This window comes from Malania oleifera, chromosome 1 (genome assembly GCF_029873635.1).
Source record: "Malania oleifera isolate guangnan ecotype guangnan chromosome 1, ASM2987363v1, whole genome shotgun sequence".
Classification (NCBI taxonomy): domain Eukaryota; kingdom Viridiplantae; phylum Streptophyta; class Magnoliopsida; order Santalales; family Ximeniaceae; genus Malania; species Malania oleifera.
This window is the reverse complement of record NC_080417.1, coordinates 138,169,425-138,188,164: the sequence shown is the minus strand read 5'-3', so window position 1 is coordinate 138,188,164 and position 18,740 is coordinate 138,169,425. Positions and strand designations below refer to the sequence as shown.

The 18,740-nt window shown below is 37.6% G+C and overlaps 1 protein-coding gene across 6 annotated transcripts in view; it reads right to left on the bottom strand.

The window, feature by feature from the left end:
• Positions 1-343: 343 nt before the first annotated feature.
• Positions 344-18,740, bottom strand: part of LOC131144017 (uncharacterized) — a 33,623-nt gene continuing 15,226 nt past the window's right edge. For all 6 annotated transcript variants that reach the window (XM_058092361.1, XM_058092365.1, XM_058092371.1 and 3 more), the window contains 2 exons: positions 2,649-2,737; positions 344-576 (listed from right to left, as the gene is read on the bottom strand). In XM_058092361.1, the coding sequence (XP_057948344.1) occupies positions 2,679-2,737 (59 nt within the window). In that variant the 3' untranslated portion in view covers positions 344-576; positions 2,649-2,678. The remainder of the gene's footprint in view (positions 577-2,648; positions 2,738-18,740) is intronic.

Here is an 18,740-nt window from a genome sequence, read left to right as displayed (position 1 = left end):
CAAAATATAAGCATTGTTAAAATAGAAAAAAATTAGAAGGAAATGGCGAAGTAATTGAACATGCATTTCATTGTGACCTTTGCCATACAACTTAGAGCTTTGAAAATCAGTTTATAAGAGGCAAGCTAGCTCTAGGATAATAATAACAAATTTTGACCACTACCTGAAGGCATGACCAATGTTCTACTGTAACCATCCCAAACATTGGGGAATAAAAATAATGTTGGTAAAATTTGGGAATACCGTCTCCTGTAACCATCTTAAACATTGTCAAAATGTTTTCCATCATAATAAAATATAGTAAATTTATCTTAAAAAGTGCAGAATTGATGACACCCAAAGATTGATCAAAATTTTCTTTAGATAGTGTCCACATACAATCTCAAGAAATTTTTCTTCCTGCATACAATCTCAAGAAATTTACAAGCACAAGACCACAGGAAAAAGAAAAAATTCCCAATAAATAATAGACAGGTCAAAATACAGTTGAGAAGTTGATTTGCTCGCTAGAGAGCGCACTCCTGCAGTCCTACTCCAGCGTGATGGGTTCATTCTTTCAGAGTTTCATTCAGTTCACTGAAATAGATATACAAATGCATTAATGGTCGTAAAAACTGTCTCAGCAATTTGCAGTGGAGGCATATCGTAATAACTAACACCCATATTTTCTTCATGACAAATGCCAACAAAAATACGAATGATGAAATTTATACGTGTTTGGACATGATTATTTTCTTTTAAATATAACTTTCCCCCACTGCCACAGCTGGTGGCTGTCCCCCCCTAAAACCCACACCAAAAAACACAAGCGCGCACACAAGGCCAAAAAAACCAGGAACTTAGAAATATTTTCTACCTTTTTTTTTTTCTCTTCAAAAGGAAAAGACCAATTGATTTCTTACCAGTGTCATCATTTTTTTTTTTTCTCTTCTACGAATTCAAATTGGGTATATTTCCCATTTTACATTTGCTAACATTTTAGTTCACAATTAAAACCCCAAACTGCAAATCCTTCCCTGCAATAAATAATTCAAGAGGTTTCTTTGCAAAAGTAATCTCCAATAAGTCAGCAACATCAAACAAATGAGAACGATCCAATCAAGAATTATAAAGTAATTCCATACCATTTCTGGTCATTTGAAACACAACAATATAGATGGCTTTCATAATTAAACATGACAAGATCCTGAAGCTGAAGGACACAGTATATTATTTGTTATCATCTGGGAACAGGACACCATCCAGAACTATAAGGAGGGTAAGCAAAAATTTTAAAATAAATAAGTAAATTCTATTTGGTCCTGCATTCTTGACTTGAAGCTACTAATCCAAATTACGCAATCATCAAATGCAACAGAGCAACAAATCAAGCCACCAGGGTTCGCACAAAAGCAACAAAGAGGTCTAGAATTTCATTTTGCATTTCTTAATGGAGAAACCAAGATAAGGAATTCAAATAACAAAATAACAATAACTGCTAGATTACTTGTGAGTCATGCAGGAGAGAGATATAGGCAGGTGCAATTAGAGGTACCACCATATTCAAGATTTAACAAAATAGAATAATATCCTGGGTTTTTTCATTATTCCTCATCCATCAAATAAAGTAGCTACTTTTCCCTAGAGCAGATTGTGTGTGCATGTGCATGTTGATGGGCGCACACAATTAAATTAACATAGTTACCCCAATACAGCATTAGTACTTCTCACTCAGATTCAAACTACCTCCATTCTAGCTCCAATGCTACTTAATCTATATGATTCATTGAGGAAATTATAAGGCTTGTTTGGATCAGAGTAAGGAATAGAAAGGACAAGACAATGCTGAAATTGGTTTAAAATAGAGTCAATGAACTTCTTTAGCATTTTTTAGCTTTTGAGTTTAATGGTAGTTCTTTTGAGTACGCAAAGTTCAAGTCACAGAGACAACCCCTCTGCATGTTCTGGTAAGACTGCACGCATTAGACTATCCTCCCCTTGTGGGAGTCTAATGCACTTGGTTGCAATTTCTCCCCAGTCCTTTCCAAGATTCAACTGTGAGCTGATGTGTTCTTATGGCAACACAAGCTTTCAGTTTTTATACAAAATCCAATTAGTAACTACATATATTTTACAATCCAATTGAAAAAGAACAAAGAATACCAAATCTATCAACATTACCTGCATAAAAAAATTATTAAACACTGATAAACATAAAATATAGACATACATTCATAGAAGCCTCACTCTATTAAGCCTAGGTTTTCTAATTTGGGGCTTTAGGCCCTGAGAAGCCCCTTTAAAAGAGCTGTAGGTTAGTATCAATTTTTAGACCTCAAGTCTCAGAAGCCCACATTGGATGACTGGTTAAAATGGTGTCAAACCAAATCTATTGAGAAAGATTAAAGGCTATAAACATATCAGAAATGACAATGCTAATTACATTGTAGAAATTTGCCATTCCAACATGCATGCAGTATTGTATCTCCCTTTCTAATGCTGCCAGTTCCATAATAATTATAAGAAACAAGAAAATCTTGAAGTACAGACAACAATAGGTTCCATATTTGATGTCCAAACATGCCTCATGACCAGTGTGATATAATGCCAACACAAAAATCAGATTTTCTTTGGGAGGTAAACAGGTTTCTTAAATTTAAGGATCTTACTGCATATGAGCTGATTCAGGGTAAGCAGCCTCAGTCTGCATCTTTAATGTCTGCTTCAACATCAACAACTGCAGCAGAAGAATCCTTACCTGTCCAGAAAATGGTGATAGATTCTATATTACTGAATACTTCAGAATTCTAAACTAATACTTAGATTTATCAACTATTTCAAATTCATCTCCTGTCATTCATAAAAGAAAGAAATAAAGAGAAAAAGTCAGTGGTGCAGAAGTTAATGAACAACTCAAGACCACGCTGAATATAATTATATAAATCAACATGAAAATGACCTATTGAAGGATGCTATAAAAACCGGGAGACAGTTGCTTCTCTCACTGTTTCTTAGTGTAAAGAAATGCACTTCAGTTACAGATTGTCACATTTAAAGCCAATGTTTTGCCTTTTCCCCCTTAAAAGGGGATTTCTGTTGATTCTGCTTGTTTTTACAAAGCCATATTCAAACAAAAAAGTTCATTTTGGAGTTAATTTCCTCATTAGACAAGATCTCTATACATCAAAGTAATAGCAGCCCAATTTTTATTCCATAGAAAATTATTTTTTTCCGATTATGTGATGTTCCGAATTCAGAGGAAAATTATTCTTAAAAATCCGAGCATAGATTTGTTCTTGTTAATTGTTATTTTAGTCTTTTAGTATTATTATTAAGCATGTTAGTATGTTAATTAGTGAGAGTTAGTAAGGGTATTACAGTCATTAGAATGTATTTGATTTGTATTATAAATAGAGGGGGAGACCTATCTTCAAGTTAGGTCATTCATTTAATCAAAATCTCAACACAGTATCAAAGCGTGATCTCACCTACACTGGATCACACTCAACCGCAGCAAAAACACCCTCCCGACACTGCCCTTCTCAGAACCACCACAACCCTTCATTATTTCACAAAACTAGCCATGTAGCCAAAAACAGAACCCTCTGAAACCTAACCTTAAAAAATCCCATTGCTAGAAAACTCCCCACGTGCTGACATGCGCCGGCTGACTGCTGGCAGTCCCGACCCCATGCTCCAGCATGTGAGAGAGATTCCGGCCACCTTTTCTGATTTTTTTCCTCTATCATATTCTAATGCCTTCCCTTAGACCATATTATCAAACTGTTGGGCATGTTTTTTGCTCAAAGATCCAACCCTTTTCAACCATGCACTCATGGTAAACCATAGTTGTTGTTCGGAGTCTGTAAAGGATTTTTGTGAGTTTCTTGGAGCAGTGGCAGTGTTGATTAGTTGTTTTGTGATGCCATGGCAGTGTTATATCAGTTTGTAGGTGGGTCACCTCATCTGTGGTTGTTTCAGTGCTTCATCTCAATTGTGGTTTTCCCAATTAGTTTTGATTGTTCTTATTGTTTGACAATGGGGTGGCTGCTGATTTGTGAGTGTTGGGATGGAGTCTATGAATCCAAAAAACATGCTTCCTTCATTGCTGCCACAAATAACAACTGAAAAGTTGGATGGAAAGGATTATGTTCAGTGGTCTAAAGGCTGTTTGGGTTTATTTAGCAGGATTAGGAAAATCTAACCACTTGCTCCAAACTAATCCTTTTGATGCGAAGAGAAAAGAAGTGTGGATTCAGGAAGATGCCTTGAATTGTTTCCTTCTTGTGGAATTCGATGCAACCCCAGATTGAATGGATGTGCATGCAACTAGATACATGCAAGGAGTTTTGGGATTATGCCAAGCTTCTGTACTCTTAAGTCACATTATATGTATAACTTATCCCAGGAGTACTTTCAGTTACAACAAGGAGATAGAAGTATTGCAGATTATTTTAGAGAGATGAAACGCATTCATGAGGAGCTTAACGTCATGCAACTTATAATTGCTGATGTTCGTGAGATGCAAAAGTAGTGGAGCAGATGACAATTCTTCGGGTTCTAGTGGGCATGAAACCTGAGCTTGAGGCAGCCCAATCCCAGATACTTAGCAGTGCAGAGTTGTCATCATTTCCTGATGTTTATTCTCGCGTCCTTTGTGCTTCCTTTAGCACATATTCTCTTGCTCTTGCATCTGGCTCTAAGAGGACAGCCTTTGCCACACATGGTGATTCTAGTTCTCTACAAACAATTGCAGAAGTTATCAAGATGATTCAAGTGGTTGTGGTGGTAGAGATGGACAAGGTAGAGGCACTCCTCGCAAGTGCGCTCATTGTGGACGAGCTAATCATACTATTGAGCAGTGTTGGGATCTCCATATTAGACCTTCACATGTTGCCAATGCAGCCACCACCAAACCCACACCTTTAAGGGCAGCCACCACCAACTCCACACCTTTGGGGCCAAGTGGGGAGCAACATACTGCATCTATGTTAGAGGAAGAGCATTCCAAGTTCCAGCAGAATCAAGCATCACAACAAGCTTCCCTTCCCATTGCATCTCTTGCCCAAATAGGTAATCCCACAGCATGCCTGCCATCCAATACTCTTCTTATCCTAGTCCTTGGGTTATAGACTTCACTGCCACTGATCATATCAAAAGTATACCTAATTTCTTCTCTACTCTTCAGTATCCTAAAAATTTACCTTGTGTTACTCTCTCTGATGGATCCATCACTGTCGTTAAGGTAATTGGGACTATAAATCCCACTTCTTCTATTTCTCTTTGGTTTTGTATATTCACAAGTTTCCTTTCAATTATGGATGTAACAAAACTGACTGAAACCAACAAAACTGACCGCAACGAACCAAACCAAACTAACCCGAAATTAGTCGATTTTGTAGGTGAATTGGTTCAATTCGGTTTAGGTAATGAGAGAACACTTTCAGTTTCGTCTTCGGTTTGAATGTTTAGAAAATCGGCAAAACCAAACCAAACCATAAATATTAAAATATTTTATATTTAGTTATTTATTTAACTTATTTATGGTTAAAAAATTAAAAAAATCGGATATTGGTTTGTTATATGACCTAGATTCATAAATTCAAGTATGCAGTATTCATTAATTCATTATTTCTAATGAATTAAAAATGCATATTGCAAATGAAAGGATCATTCACCGGGCTGCCCTTTTTTAATATTTTTTTTGTTGGCTGAATTAAAATTTCATTGGTCAATTTTTTTTTAATTAAATTGACTCTTAAGATGGTTGGTTTTTAATTAACAAGCATAATTGAGATCAATAAAAAGCCACATTGAGACCTAAACGGACCAACAAAACCAAACCGAACTGAGAATAGTTGGTTCGGTTTGGTTTGACTTTTAGGCAATTTCAATTTCGGTTCGGGGGTTCGATTCATAAAAATCCCGAATCGATAGAATCTGTTTAGGTGTTGAACATGCCTAAAAACCAACCAAACCTAATTACACCCCTACTTTCAATCTTATGTTCATTAGCAAGATTACAAATGCATGAATTGTTTAGTTACATTTTTCCCTACTTTTGTGGTCATTCAAGATTTGAAGACGAGGAATATGATTGGCCAATAGTATGAAACTGGTGCACTTTATCACTTTGAGCTACTATCTCTTTCTACCATTTGCATTACTTGCTGCCACACCTCTCCAAATTCATTGTCGCCTTGGTCATCCTTTGTTAGAAAAGTTGAAATGTCTAGTTCCTAATTTGAGTTCAATGTTGAGTCTTGATTGAGTCTTGTGATTTGGGAAAGCATCATCTTGTCTCTTTTGCTTCCCAAGTCAATAAATGGACCGCAAGCCCTTTCATGTTGGTCCATTCTGATGTTTGGGTCCTAGTAAAGTTGTGTCCAAGTTGGGTTTCCAGTACTTTATAACCTTTGTGGATGATTATTCAAGGAATACTTGACTACATTTAATAAAAAATCGTTCAGAATTATTTCATTTATTTTGTGTCTTTTGTTCTGAAATAAAGACTCAATTTGGTAGCTAGTTTGAATACTTTGGAATGGTAATGCTAAAGAGTATTTCAGTACTCAATTCATTACTTACATGACTCGATTTGGTATTGTTCATCAATCATCTTGCGCTCACACTCCTCAACAAAACGAGGTTGCAGAAAAGAAAAATAGAAATATCCTTTTAAGTCACTCGCATCTTACCTTATCAAATACATGCAGCTAAAGTGTTTTGGAGTGCTGTTGTACTTACTACTTGCTATCTTATCAACAAGATGTCATTCTCTATTTGTAGTGGTAAAATTCCCTACTCCATTCTCTTTCCTAATTCACCTTTATTCTCTCTACCTCCTCGTATATTCAGGTGTTTGTCCTTTGTTCATCAACTAATTCCCAAGGTGAATAAATTAGATCCTTGTGCTATAAAATGTGTCTTTTTGGGCTACTCATATACTCAAAAAGGGATATCATTGTTATAGTCCTACGCTGCATCGCTTCTTTGTTTCTGCAAATGTTACCTTCTTTGAGTCTACACCTTACTAGACTTAGTCCCTAAGTGCTTTTGATCTCAAAAAGCCTCTTCCTCTGCCTAATCTTCCAAGTTCTAGTTTATCGTCCTTATCCAATCAACCACCTGTGTCTCCATTTGCAGATGTATTCAGGACGGTAGCTCCAAGGAAGAGGGTCCCCTCTAGCTTCCACTACTATGCCTTTGGTTTCCTCGTTTAATGATCATATTTCCCATGATGTTGATCCTAGATTGCTGTCTAGAAAGGTAAACGCGGATGTACATAACATCCCATTTCCAACTATGTTTGCTATGACTTCTTACCACCCTCCTATTATTGCTTGTTACTACTTTATCATCTGCTCCCTTCCTAAATCCGTAAAACTTTAGCCCACTCAGGGTGGAGAAATGTCATGGTTGAAGAGATGAATGTTTTATACGACAAAAGTACTTGGGACTTGGTATCTTTTCCTCCTGACAAGTCTGTGGTCAGTTATTGCTAGGTATAAGTTGTGAAAGTCAACCTTGACGGTTTTGTGGCTCATCTAAAGGCATGTCTTGTTCCTAAGGGGTATACTCAAATGTATGGTTTAGATTATCCTGACATTTTTTCTCCGGTTTCTAAACTTACATCAGTACGTCTGTTCATCACCTTGGCTACCATATGTCACTGACCCTTGCATCGGTTAGATGTGAAGAATGTCTTCTTGCATGGTGATTTTGAGGAGGAGGCCTATATGGAGCAACCACCTGGGTTTGTTGCTCAGGGGGAGTACGACTTAGTGTGTCAGCTTAAAAAGGCCCTATATGGTTTAAAATGGTCTCCTAGAGCATGGTTTGGTTAATTCAATACTATTTTACTTGAGTTTGGCCTTCGACGGTGTGCAGTGAATCACTCTATGTTTTATCATCGTACTTCATTGGTTAAGATCCTTCTTGTTGTGTATGTGGATGTGTCAACAGAACAGCAAACAGCAAAGCAAAAGATTTCTTTCCTTACTTCAGCCCACATTTATTTCCTTATATTTCAATTCATTATTTTGTACAGTTAGCATATATTTAGTTTACATGTATAGGGCTTGACAAATTATAGTTTACTTGTACAAGGCTAGAATCATGCTAGACCTTACTTTCCATGTATAGCATTCTTGTAAAGTCTATATATAATATACAGAACTCAAGGCCAATTCATTCGGCCATTCACAAAATATTTGACATGGTATCAGAGCCAGCTGACTGCTAGGATTTTTTTCCCTTCAATTTTTTGTCTTCTCGGTTTCGTGGCTGTTGTGGTTTTGTTTTCTCTTCTGGAATCTTTCTCTGTTCTTTCAGTACTTCTGTGGCTGTGTGGTTGTCAGCACAGTAGGTTTCTAGGTTGCCATTTATTCCTCCAGTTTATGTCCTTGTGATTCTCGGCAAGCAGGCAACAGTTTTCTGTTGCTGTTTGTGACTTTCGGCAAGCAGGCATAGCAGGTTTCTGGTTTTCCACTTATTTCTCCAGTTTCTGTTGCTGTTTGTGACTCTCGGCAAACAGTCTTGTGACTTTCGGCAAGCAGACACAGCAGGTTTCTGGTTTGCCACTTATTTACCAGTTTCTGTTGCTGTTTGTGACTCTTGGAAAGCAGGCAACAGCTTTGTGTTGCTGTTTCTGGTACTTATCTACTCGGCACAACAGGTTTTTGGTTCAAGATTTAATTTTTAGTGCAGGGAGGTTGTTCTTGGTTTTTCTTTGTACCTGCGTTGTTTATTTTGGGCTTCTAGATTTTCTGGTGGTCTGTTTCTTTCGACACAATCTGTTTTTTTGGGCTTCTCGATTTTCTCCATTATTTAGCATGGACTCTGCACCTGTGTGCCAAGTTTATGGGCAACAATTATTCTACGTGGGCTTTTCAATTTGAACTTTTCCTGAAGGGAAAAGATCTTTGAGGTCATATTGATGGCATAGACTATGCACCCAATCCTGATAAATCCAAGGAGTCCGCAGCTTGTCCTTCATGGGTTGTGCTTGATGCTCAGATTATGTCTTGGCTTCTTGGCTCGGTTGAGCCACATATTGTCCCCAACTTGTGACCTTATCGCACCGCTCAATCCATGTGGACTTATTTAAAAGCAGTATATCATCAAGATAACAATGCCCGTCGTTTTCAGTTAGAGCATGTGATTGCCATATTTCAACATGATAATCGTTCCATCTAAGACTATTATTCGGGGTTTTTGACTCTTTGGAATGAATATTCTGATCTGGTTACTGCAGATGTTCCTGTGGCTTCTCTTCCCATTATTCAACGTCTTTCATGAGACTAGTCGTCGTGATTAGTTTCTTATGAAACTCCGCCCCAAGTATGAATCTGTTCACTTGTCTCTGCTAAATCGCTCTCTTGTTCCTTCTCTACATGTTTGTTTTGGTGAGTTACTTTGTAAAGAACAACGACTGAGTACTCAAGTTACTCTGGCACAATCTCATGGTAGTTCCGAGTCTGCCCTGTGGCTTATGCTACTCAACGATGAGGACCGCCTGCGCATTCTAGCACTTTGTAGTGTTTTTGGAGCAAAGAATTTGGACATATCGCAGCTAATTAATCCAAAAAATTCTGCTCTTACATTATCAAAGAATGTCGTATCCGCTCGCAGAATCGTCAGGCCTAGGCATTTTAAACTTCTGTTAGTGTACCCCCACAGTGACTTTTGCGGCCCCTAGCTCTTCTTCAAGTGACTTCTTTGTTCTTGCACCTTCTCTAGCGAATTATTGCACACTCGAAATGGTGCAACAGATGCTAATTTCAGCATTATCAGCAATGGGGCTCCAAGGTAACAATTCTACTAATCTCTGGTATGTGGACTCGGGTGCCTCTAATCACATGACGGATAATCCCACTACCTTGTGTCATGTTCGGCCCTACGCTGGTCAATCTGCTATTTAGACTGCCAATGGCAATTCTTTGCCAATAGCTACTGTCAGAAATGCCTCCTCTAAGTTTACTAATGTGTTTCTTGCTCCTCAACTTTCCACGAATCATATATCTGTTGGTCAATTAGTTGATAACAATTGTGCAGTTAATTTTTCTGATAATGGTTGTGTTGTGCAAAACCAGGTAATGGGGGAGCTGATCGCGAAGGGATCTAAAGTGGGGCGCTTGTTTCCACTACTTTTTCCTGTTCCAACACATTCTCCAGTTTCTTCTATTAAGTCTTTTGCTTGTAATAATGTTTCAGATCTTAGTATGGTGTGACATCGTCGTTTAGGCCATCCCAATACTCAGATCTTATCTCATGTATTGAACTCTGGTTTACTTGGTAATAAAGAACGTTCTTCTTTATCTTTTGAGCGTGCCTCTTGCAAACTTGGTAAAAGCAAACTCTTTCCTTCCCTTTGCATGCTAGTAGAGCTTCTCAGTGTTTTGAGTTTATCCATAGTGACGTTTGGTGACCTTCCTCGGTTAGTTCACATGAAAAATTTAAATACTATGTGACTTTCATTGATGATCATAGCAGATTTACTTGGGTCTACTTTCTTCACTCTAAATCTAAGGTTTTTGTATTTTCACTAAGTTTTTAGCATATGTTGACAATCAATTTTCTACTTCTATTAAGACATTACGCACAGATTTTGGTAGTGAATATGTGTCAACTGAGTTTCAATCATTTTTGGGTTCTAAAGGCATTATTCATCAACGTTCATGTCCTGCTACTCCCCAACAGAATGGAGTAGCTAAATGGAAAAATCGCCATCTCCTAGACGTGGTCCACTCTCTTGCTTGAATCCTCTGTTCCATCCTTGTTCTCAGTTGAGCCTCTGAAAACTGCTACTTTATTAATCGTTTACCTTCTCAAGTCCTACTCACGGAGTCTCCCTATTTCCGTTTATTTGCTAAGCGACCTAGTTACGATAACCTTCGTACCTTTGGTTGTGTATGTTTTGTTCATTTACCTCCTCACGAGCGACATAAATTATCTGTTCAATATGTTTGATGTGCATTCTTGGGATATAATGTGTGTCAAAAGGGATTTGTTTGCTATGATCCTACATTACATCACACACGCATTTCTACGAAATGTTATTTTCTTTGAAAATCAACATTTCTTTCCTGTCTCCTCTGTACCCTCCTCTCCTATTGTGATTCTCCTACCTTTGAGGAGCAGTTCTTGGATCCTCATCCAGTTAGTTCTTGTTTTAAACTAGGTATTGTGTATACGTAGTGCCTCCGCCCACAGCCTCTTCCGGTAGCTCATCCGATATCTAATCCTACCATGCCCTAGATTCAGTCAGTTGCAACACCTCTAGAGCCTTTGGTACGTCGTTTTCTCGAGTGTTTGTACCCCCGGACAGGTAAGGGTTTCCCTCTTCAAGTTCTGGTAACTCTGTTTCAGCTTTTACTACTGCATTGTCCAATTTAGATATTCCCACTTCCTACTCACACGCTGCCAAAGATGAGTGTTGGTGACAAGCTATGCAAGAAGAAATTGCCGCTTTAGAGGCCAGTCACACCTGGGACATTGAGCCTTGTCCTCCCACCATTGTTCCTCTAGGTTGTAAATGGGTTTACTCAGTCAAGGTCCGATCTGATGGAAGTATGGATCGTTACAAAGCTCGCCTTGTTGCACTTGGGAATAATCAAGAATATGGTGTCAATTGTGAAGAGACCTTTGCTCTTGTGGCTAAGATGACTATTGTTCGAACGATTCTGACTATTGTTGTTTCTAGTGAGTGGCCGCTACATCAAATGGATGTCAAGAATGCTTTTCTTCACGGGGATCTTAAGAGTGTATTTATATAAAGCCATCCCCGAGCTTGTTTCCCTCTCCGACTCCATGTGTGTAAGATTCGTCGTTCTATTTATGGTCTCAAACAAGCTCCAAGGGCCTGGTTTGATAAATTACGCACCACTTTATTACAATTTTCATTCAAATAGAGCAAGTATGACACTTCATTGTTTCTTCGGAAATCAGACATGGGTATTGTTGTTCTTTTGGTTAATGTTGATGATATTGTGATTACTGGTGGGTAGTCTTGTCTATCTCACCATTACTAGACTAGACATTTCTTTTGCTCTCCCATGGAATTAAATGTCAAGCTTCGCAAATAGGAGGGTGACTTACTTGCTGATCCCAGTTTATACCAAAAGTTGGTGGGTAGTCTTGTCTATCTCACCATTACTAGACCAGACATTTCTTTTGTTGTACAGCAAGTCAGCCAGTTTCTTCAGACTCCTCTTCATCTTCATTTTGGTTGCGGTCTGTAGGATCATACGCTATGTTCAGGACACTTCTGCCCGTGGTTTATTTTTCCCTGCAGGCAATTCTACTCACCTTGCTGCTAATAGCGATGTTGATTGGGCTGGTTGTGCGGATACACATTGCTCCATCACTGGTTGGTGTGTGTTCTTAGGTGATGCACTGATCTCTTGGAAGAGTAAGAAGCAAGACAGAGTTTCTACGTCATCGACGGAATCTAAATACCGAGCGATGTCTCTTGCTTGTTCTGAAATTATTTGGCTTTGAGGCTTGCTTGCTGAGCTAGATTTTTCTGAAATAGATCCTACACCTCTACATGCCGATAATATGAGTGCTATCCAGATCACAGCCAGTCCTGTCTATCATTAGCGCACGAAGCATATTGAATGCGATTGTCACTCTATCCGTGAAGCATTTGAAACTCATGTTATCACTCTTCCACACATTTCCATTGAATTACAAATTGCGGATATCTTCACCAAGGCTCTCACTCGTCATCGACATTGCTTCCTAAGTAGAAAATTGATGCTTGTTGATGAACTTGCATCAATTAAAGGGGGGTTGTCAACGAAACAGCAAACAACAAAGCAAAAGATTTCTTTCCTCACTTCAGCCCACATTTATTACCTTATATTTTAATTCATTATTTTGTATAGTTAGCATATATTTAGTTTACATGTATAGGGCTTGACGGATTATAGTTTACTTGTATAGGGCTAGAATAATGCTAGACCTTATTTACTTTCCATGTATAGCATTCTTGTAAAGTCTATATATAATATACAGAACTCAAAGCCAATTCATTTGGCCATTTACAAAATATTTGACACAATGATATTGTTATTACGGGTGATCATGATCAAGATATTCTAAGCCTAAAATATTTTTTATAAACTAAGTTTCAAACCAAAGATTTGGGATCATTGAAATACTTCTTGGGTATAAAAGTATCTAGATCTCATATAGGAACCACTTTGTCACAGAGTAAGTATGTTATTGATCTATTGGATGAGATTAGACTATTGGAATTCAAATCGGTTGATACACCCATGGATCCTAACAAGAAGTTAGTGTCGGATATGGGCGATTTGTTGCCTAATCCTAGATCAACCAGAGACTTGTTAAAAAAAGTTAATTATCTCATAGTCACTCAGTCGAACATATCTTTTGCAATCAGTATTTTCAGTCAGTTTTTGGATTCTTCGATGACAAGTCACTAGGATGCATCACATCTTGAGATATCTCAAAGGTGCACCTGGGAGAGGTCTTTTATATCAAGATTAAGGTCGCACTTATATTCAGGGGTATACAAATGCAGATTGGGTCAGGTCGCTTTCCAATTGAAGATCCATAACATCATACTGTATCTTGGTTGACGGTAATTTGGTTCCTACGAAAGAGTAAGAAACAAATTGTGGTGGTCAAGTCAAGCACTGAATTAGAATATAGAGCTATGACTCAAGCTACTTGTGAACTTGTTTGGTTGAAGAACAAGTTCGAAAAATCGGATTTTCCACATTCTCATTCAATAGAGTTGATGTATGATAATCAAGATGCTCTTCCTATTGCCTTCAATATGATATTCAATGAGCCAACGAAAGACATTGAAGTTTATTGCCATTTTGTTCGAGAGAAACTTGTGCAGAAGCTCATTACTACCACTTATGTGAAGTCTGCTATGTAGGTTGATGATTTGTTTACCAAAGCTTTGGGGGATGCTCATGTTAAATTTATTTGTAACAAGCTAGGAACATATGATATCTTTTTTTTTTATCAGTAAACAGTAAATATATTGATCAAAAGGATATGTACAGTATACTTTGGGCATACCCAGGAGAAAGGGAAACAAAAGTCCCAATCAAAAATGCAAAGCATTACACTCAAAAGGCAAGCCAACTTGGCTCCCCAAACAATATTTTACAAGAAATAAGCATCATAAGCCAAGTAAAGCCATCAACATAAGCACATTAATATGAAAACAGATTATATTTGTCATACACAATTCTATATGTTTGTGTTTGGATTATCTTCACCAAGCTTTAGGGGGAGTGTTAATGGTTATTTAAGTCTTTTAGTATTATTATTAAGTGTGTTAGAATGTTAATTGGCGAGAGTTAGTAAGGGTATTATGGTCATTAGAATGTATTTGATTTGTATTATAAATAGAGGAGAGACCTATCTTCAAGTTAGGTTATTCATTTAATCAAAATCTCAACAGTTTTTATTGCCTTTTTCTAGCATAGAAGGCAATCACATCAGTTGTAGTTGTTTCTATTCGAAACAACTGTTTAATGTAAATAAATAAATAACATGAAGCTAGGACTTGTTCCCAATAGAGAATGGGGCTTATGTTAGATTGGCTAAATTATCTAGCAAGTTTTATTTTTGTCTTATAATAGGAAAGAGATTCTTAGTCATCAATGCAAATACAGGGTGTGGATGGTCTGGGTCCTGGGAGAAGTTATCCCAGACCATCTCTGGCCATAACCTGTTCTGTCCTTTCTTTCCTTATCTTTTCTTTTATTTAATTGAAACCCAAGTCATCTATTATCAGATTTCTTTGATTTATAACATGGTTCAAAGCAATAATGTCTTCCAAATCTGATTGATCTTAATTGGTTTTAGTCTTTTAGATAAGTCTTTGCCCCCCTTTTCTTTATCTGTCTACATTCAATTTTTAAAATCGGATGTTCTCTCTCATTTGAGAGTCGTTTGGGGACTCTTTTTTTTCTCAGTTCGGCTACATGCCCATGATTGGAGTTAGTTTCAAGACTTGCAGTTGCTTTTGTGGTCTGTCCAGGTGTTATCTGTCATGTTTCCTGCTCGATGGCTGCAAGCTTCCTGCCTGCTGTGTGAGGGTGTTTTTCTGCTGACTTGCTGGAGCATAGTTTGTGCATTGTAGATTGCTCTTAAGTGAACTTCTAATGCTTCTATGGATAAAGTCTCCACCAATAGTGTGAATGTGCAGATGAAAGCCATTAAGTTGGCTTTTTCCTCTTGTGGTTGCAGGCAGTAAGGGTGTATATCAGTGCAAAAGCGACGGCAAATTACTACTTCCAAACTCCTCCAGATCCTGATTTTCTAAAGAATACGATTGGATTAAAGAGAATCACATGATTCTTGTGTGGCTATGGAACATGATGGAACCAAAAGTGGCAGCCAAGCTCAAATTGTGACTAGTGCAATTGTGCCTCCAGGCTCAGATTAAGTCTAGTGCACTTCTGGTTTTTCAGATCTCTAGTTGTAGAGATACTGTCTTTTCCCTCTATTCCTCTTCGCTCTGTTGTGAATGCAACTAAGTTTTCTTTCTATTCGTTATCAGTTAGTCACTTGACAAGGCCTCTAACCTGCTTGATGACTATCTACTATCCATCTTATTATTTTATACAAATAAAGAAGGTTGGCTGAAGCCTTCAAAAGACAGGCTGCATTATTTTGATGGAGGTGGTGGTAGTTTAGGACCTTTAGGTTGTTCTTATATGGTGTCTTCTTTTTCTTCACCAGGTGTTTCTTTGCACTAGCGGCTTGCTTGATTGGGATATCCATCCTTTCTAAAGATTCAGCAATGTCAACAGTTTTCAAATCTATTTCCCATTTTTGAGTGTCAAGTGTGTCAATTAGGGAATCCTTACAGATTAGCAAGAGAGCTTTTGAAGGATCAGCTACACCCTAACAGGTTAGAACTTAGAAGTTGCTATGGTAATGATCTGGTATAGTGGGCTATTTTTAAATGACACTTGTAATTCTAGACTTTTTGGACACCCTGCAGTGTGGGTGATCTTTGTCTTTTTGTATTTGGGTCACATCCCCTTGATGCCCTAGTTAATTAAGGAACCATAGTAGGTAGGCCTTTCCTTTAGTCTAGGATTGAATCTAGTAATAAATCTACGTTTCCCCTTGCTCATTCAAATATTTTGTTGTCTGTATAGTCTCAAGAGTCCTAGTTATCAATACTTTTTGTCCTTTGTAATATGGGATTTGGTTATATTTGTTGAAAGTTTTGATTTCCTTAAGAGCATTCATTCAATTTTGTGATGAAATCATGAAATAAAAATCAATTTGGTCAGTATTTAATTTTTTTCCATTCTAATAATGCTTATCAGTTTTATTGGTATTAATTTTTTTTCATTCTACTAATGCTTTTGAATTTGTTCAAAATTAGATTCATTTTTTTTTTTCTTAGATAAAGGGATAATTCATCAAATTGCTTGCGCCTACACTCCTCAGCAAAATGGGGTTGTTGGGAGGAAGAATAGGCATTTACTTGACACTATCCAGTCATTGTTGTTCATATGCATGCTCTCAAAAATATTTTGGATGGATTGTGTTCTTACAGATTGCTTTCTAATGCAAGGAATGCCTTCTAGTGTCCTAGAGGGAAAAAGTTCCCTTCTCTTGTGTATCCTAAAAGAGCGTGCTTTCTGTTGTCCCTTGTGTCTTTTTCAATGCTTGTTTCATTTATATTCAGTATGGTTGGCACAAGCTAAAATGTATCTTTGTTGGATATTCTAAAACTTAAAAGGGCTGTTGGTGTTATTATCCTCAAATTTGCAAGCACTATTACAGTGCTAATGTGACTCTTTTTGAGGACACACCTTATTTTCCACATGGTGGGTGTTCCTTAGATATGATCATTTTTATCATCTGTTAGAGGTTCTCCTTCTTGACTAGACCTCCTGATTTTTGTTCTCATTTATGTGCAGAATGTCACAACTTTTATGCCCCCAATAAGACATATGTAACTACTCCATAGAAACATTTCAGTTACATTTGGTTCACCCTTCAGAGTATCTGTTCCTAGGAATTAAATGATCATAATATGAAGATTACAGAAGGATATGTGTTGCCAATTGCCATCAGAAAGCAAATGATCATGCAAAATATTTCATGAATTCATGACATGGAATCTTCCCAAATTTCACCATGGGACTGTATATATTCCATGTTGGATAGAGTAACACAAGCTTTTGCATGATTGACTATTTTCTATTTTAGTATATTCTCATCTTATTCTATTTTATTACTACGAATGCACATCTTGTGAACCAAATGTAACCATGAAGTTTTATGAGCATTATAAGAAGAGCTTCCTCTTCAACCCATCCCTCTGTTGTATTGGATTCTGGTTTTGGAGATCAGCCTCAGCTAAAAATTTGCCTACTACTCATGACAAAGGCACCAGATTTTGCTCTTAATTGTCCCGGTTGCCTGCCTTACTACAAATTATATTTCCTTATCTCATCTTCCTCCTACTTTTGCGTCATCGATTTCATCTATTTCTACCTTTCTACTCATGTTGAGGTCCTCGCTCATCCTAAATGGAAGCATGCAATGGATGTAGAAATGGAGGCTTCAACTTCTTGAGGGGAAGAGCCTTAGTGGATCTTCCTTCTGGTAAGAAATTGGTTAAATGTTGCTTGGTGTATACCATTAAGTATCATTGTGATGACATTACTGGAAGGCAAAAGGAGCAGTAGATCACCAAAGGGCACACTTAGACTTGCTCAGTTCATTACTTTGTGACATTCATCTGTAGCTCAGTTGAATTCTGTTCAGGTTCTAATTTCCTTGGCAGCTTAGTCTGAATGAACTTTATATCAATTATACGTTAAATGTGCCAAACAACCTTCAGGGGATGTTGCTTAGATGAAGAGAGGCAAATTGTAAGTTGCATAAGACCACTAATCTAAAGCAACCCAGTGCCAAGACTGACAAGTTCAGCAAAAATTGGGTTTTGATTTGACTTTGTACAATCACTCTGATCACCCAGATTCTGTTAAGAGGAAAAAGAGAGGTGCCCTGCTTCTGATAGTTTTCTCTTTTCATTGTCACTTCTTGTAGATGTGAAGTGTTCTCACCAAAAGAAATTTTAAATCAAAGGCCCAGGCACACTTGGCATTGAGGTTGTCCAGTATGGCAAAGGCTTAAATTTGTCACTCAGAAAGTATATGCTGGATTTACTTCCAATGCAAGTATATTTGGAGTTAAACTGGCTAATAGTCCTAATGACCTGAATGTGAAAAATATCCAGGGATAGACCAAAATTTGAAGATAAACATCGGCACAGGAAGTTGATTGGCTAATAGTCCTAAGGCCTGATAATTCCTTTGCTGTTAGAGCTTTCAATCAGTTTACAGAGAATCCCACACAAGCATTCTGGGATGCTGCATGTTTGGATCCATCAGTATAAAGTTGGTTCTCTTGGTAAAGGCCTAGAATACAAGTTTGACAAAAATATTGGTATTGTAGTGTACTAGTTCAGTTGAAGACCAGAGATGTACTATTGAGCGCTGTACCTTTGATGGTCGTAATCTTGTCCCCTGGCATAGCAAGCAAGAAACAATAGTTGCAAGATCTAGGGCTGAACCAAAGTATCAAGTTATATGACCCACAATCAATTGAGGGAATGTGATTGAGATCTTTTCTATCCAGTGCTCTACGGAAGGGCAAAGTACAACAAAGTAGACTGTCATATGTTGTGATGAACAAGATGTGGCTGCTCTATTTGTACAGTTCTGTAAACAGCC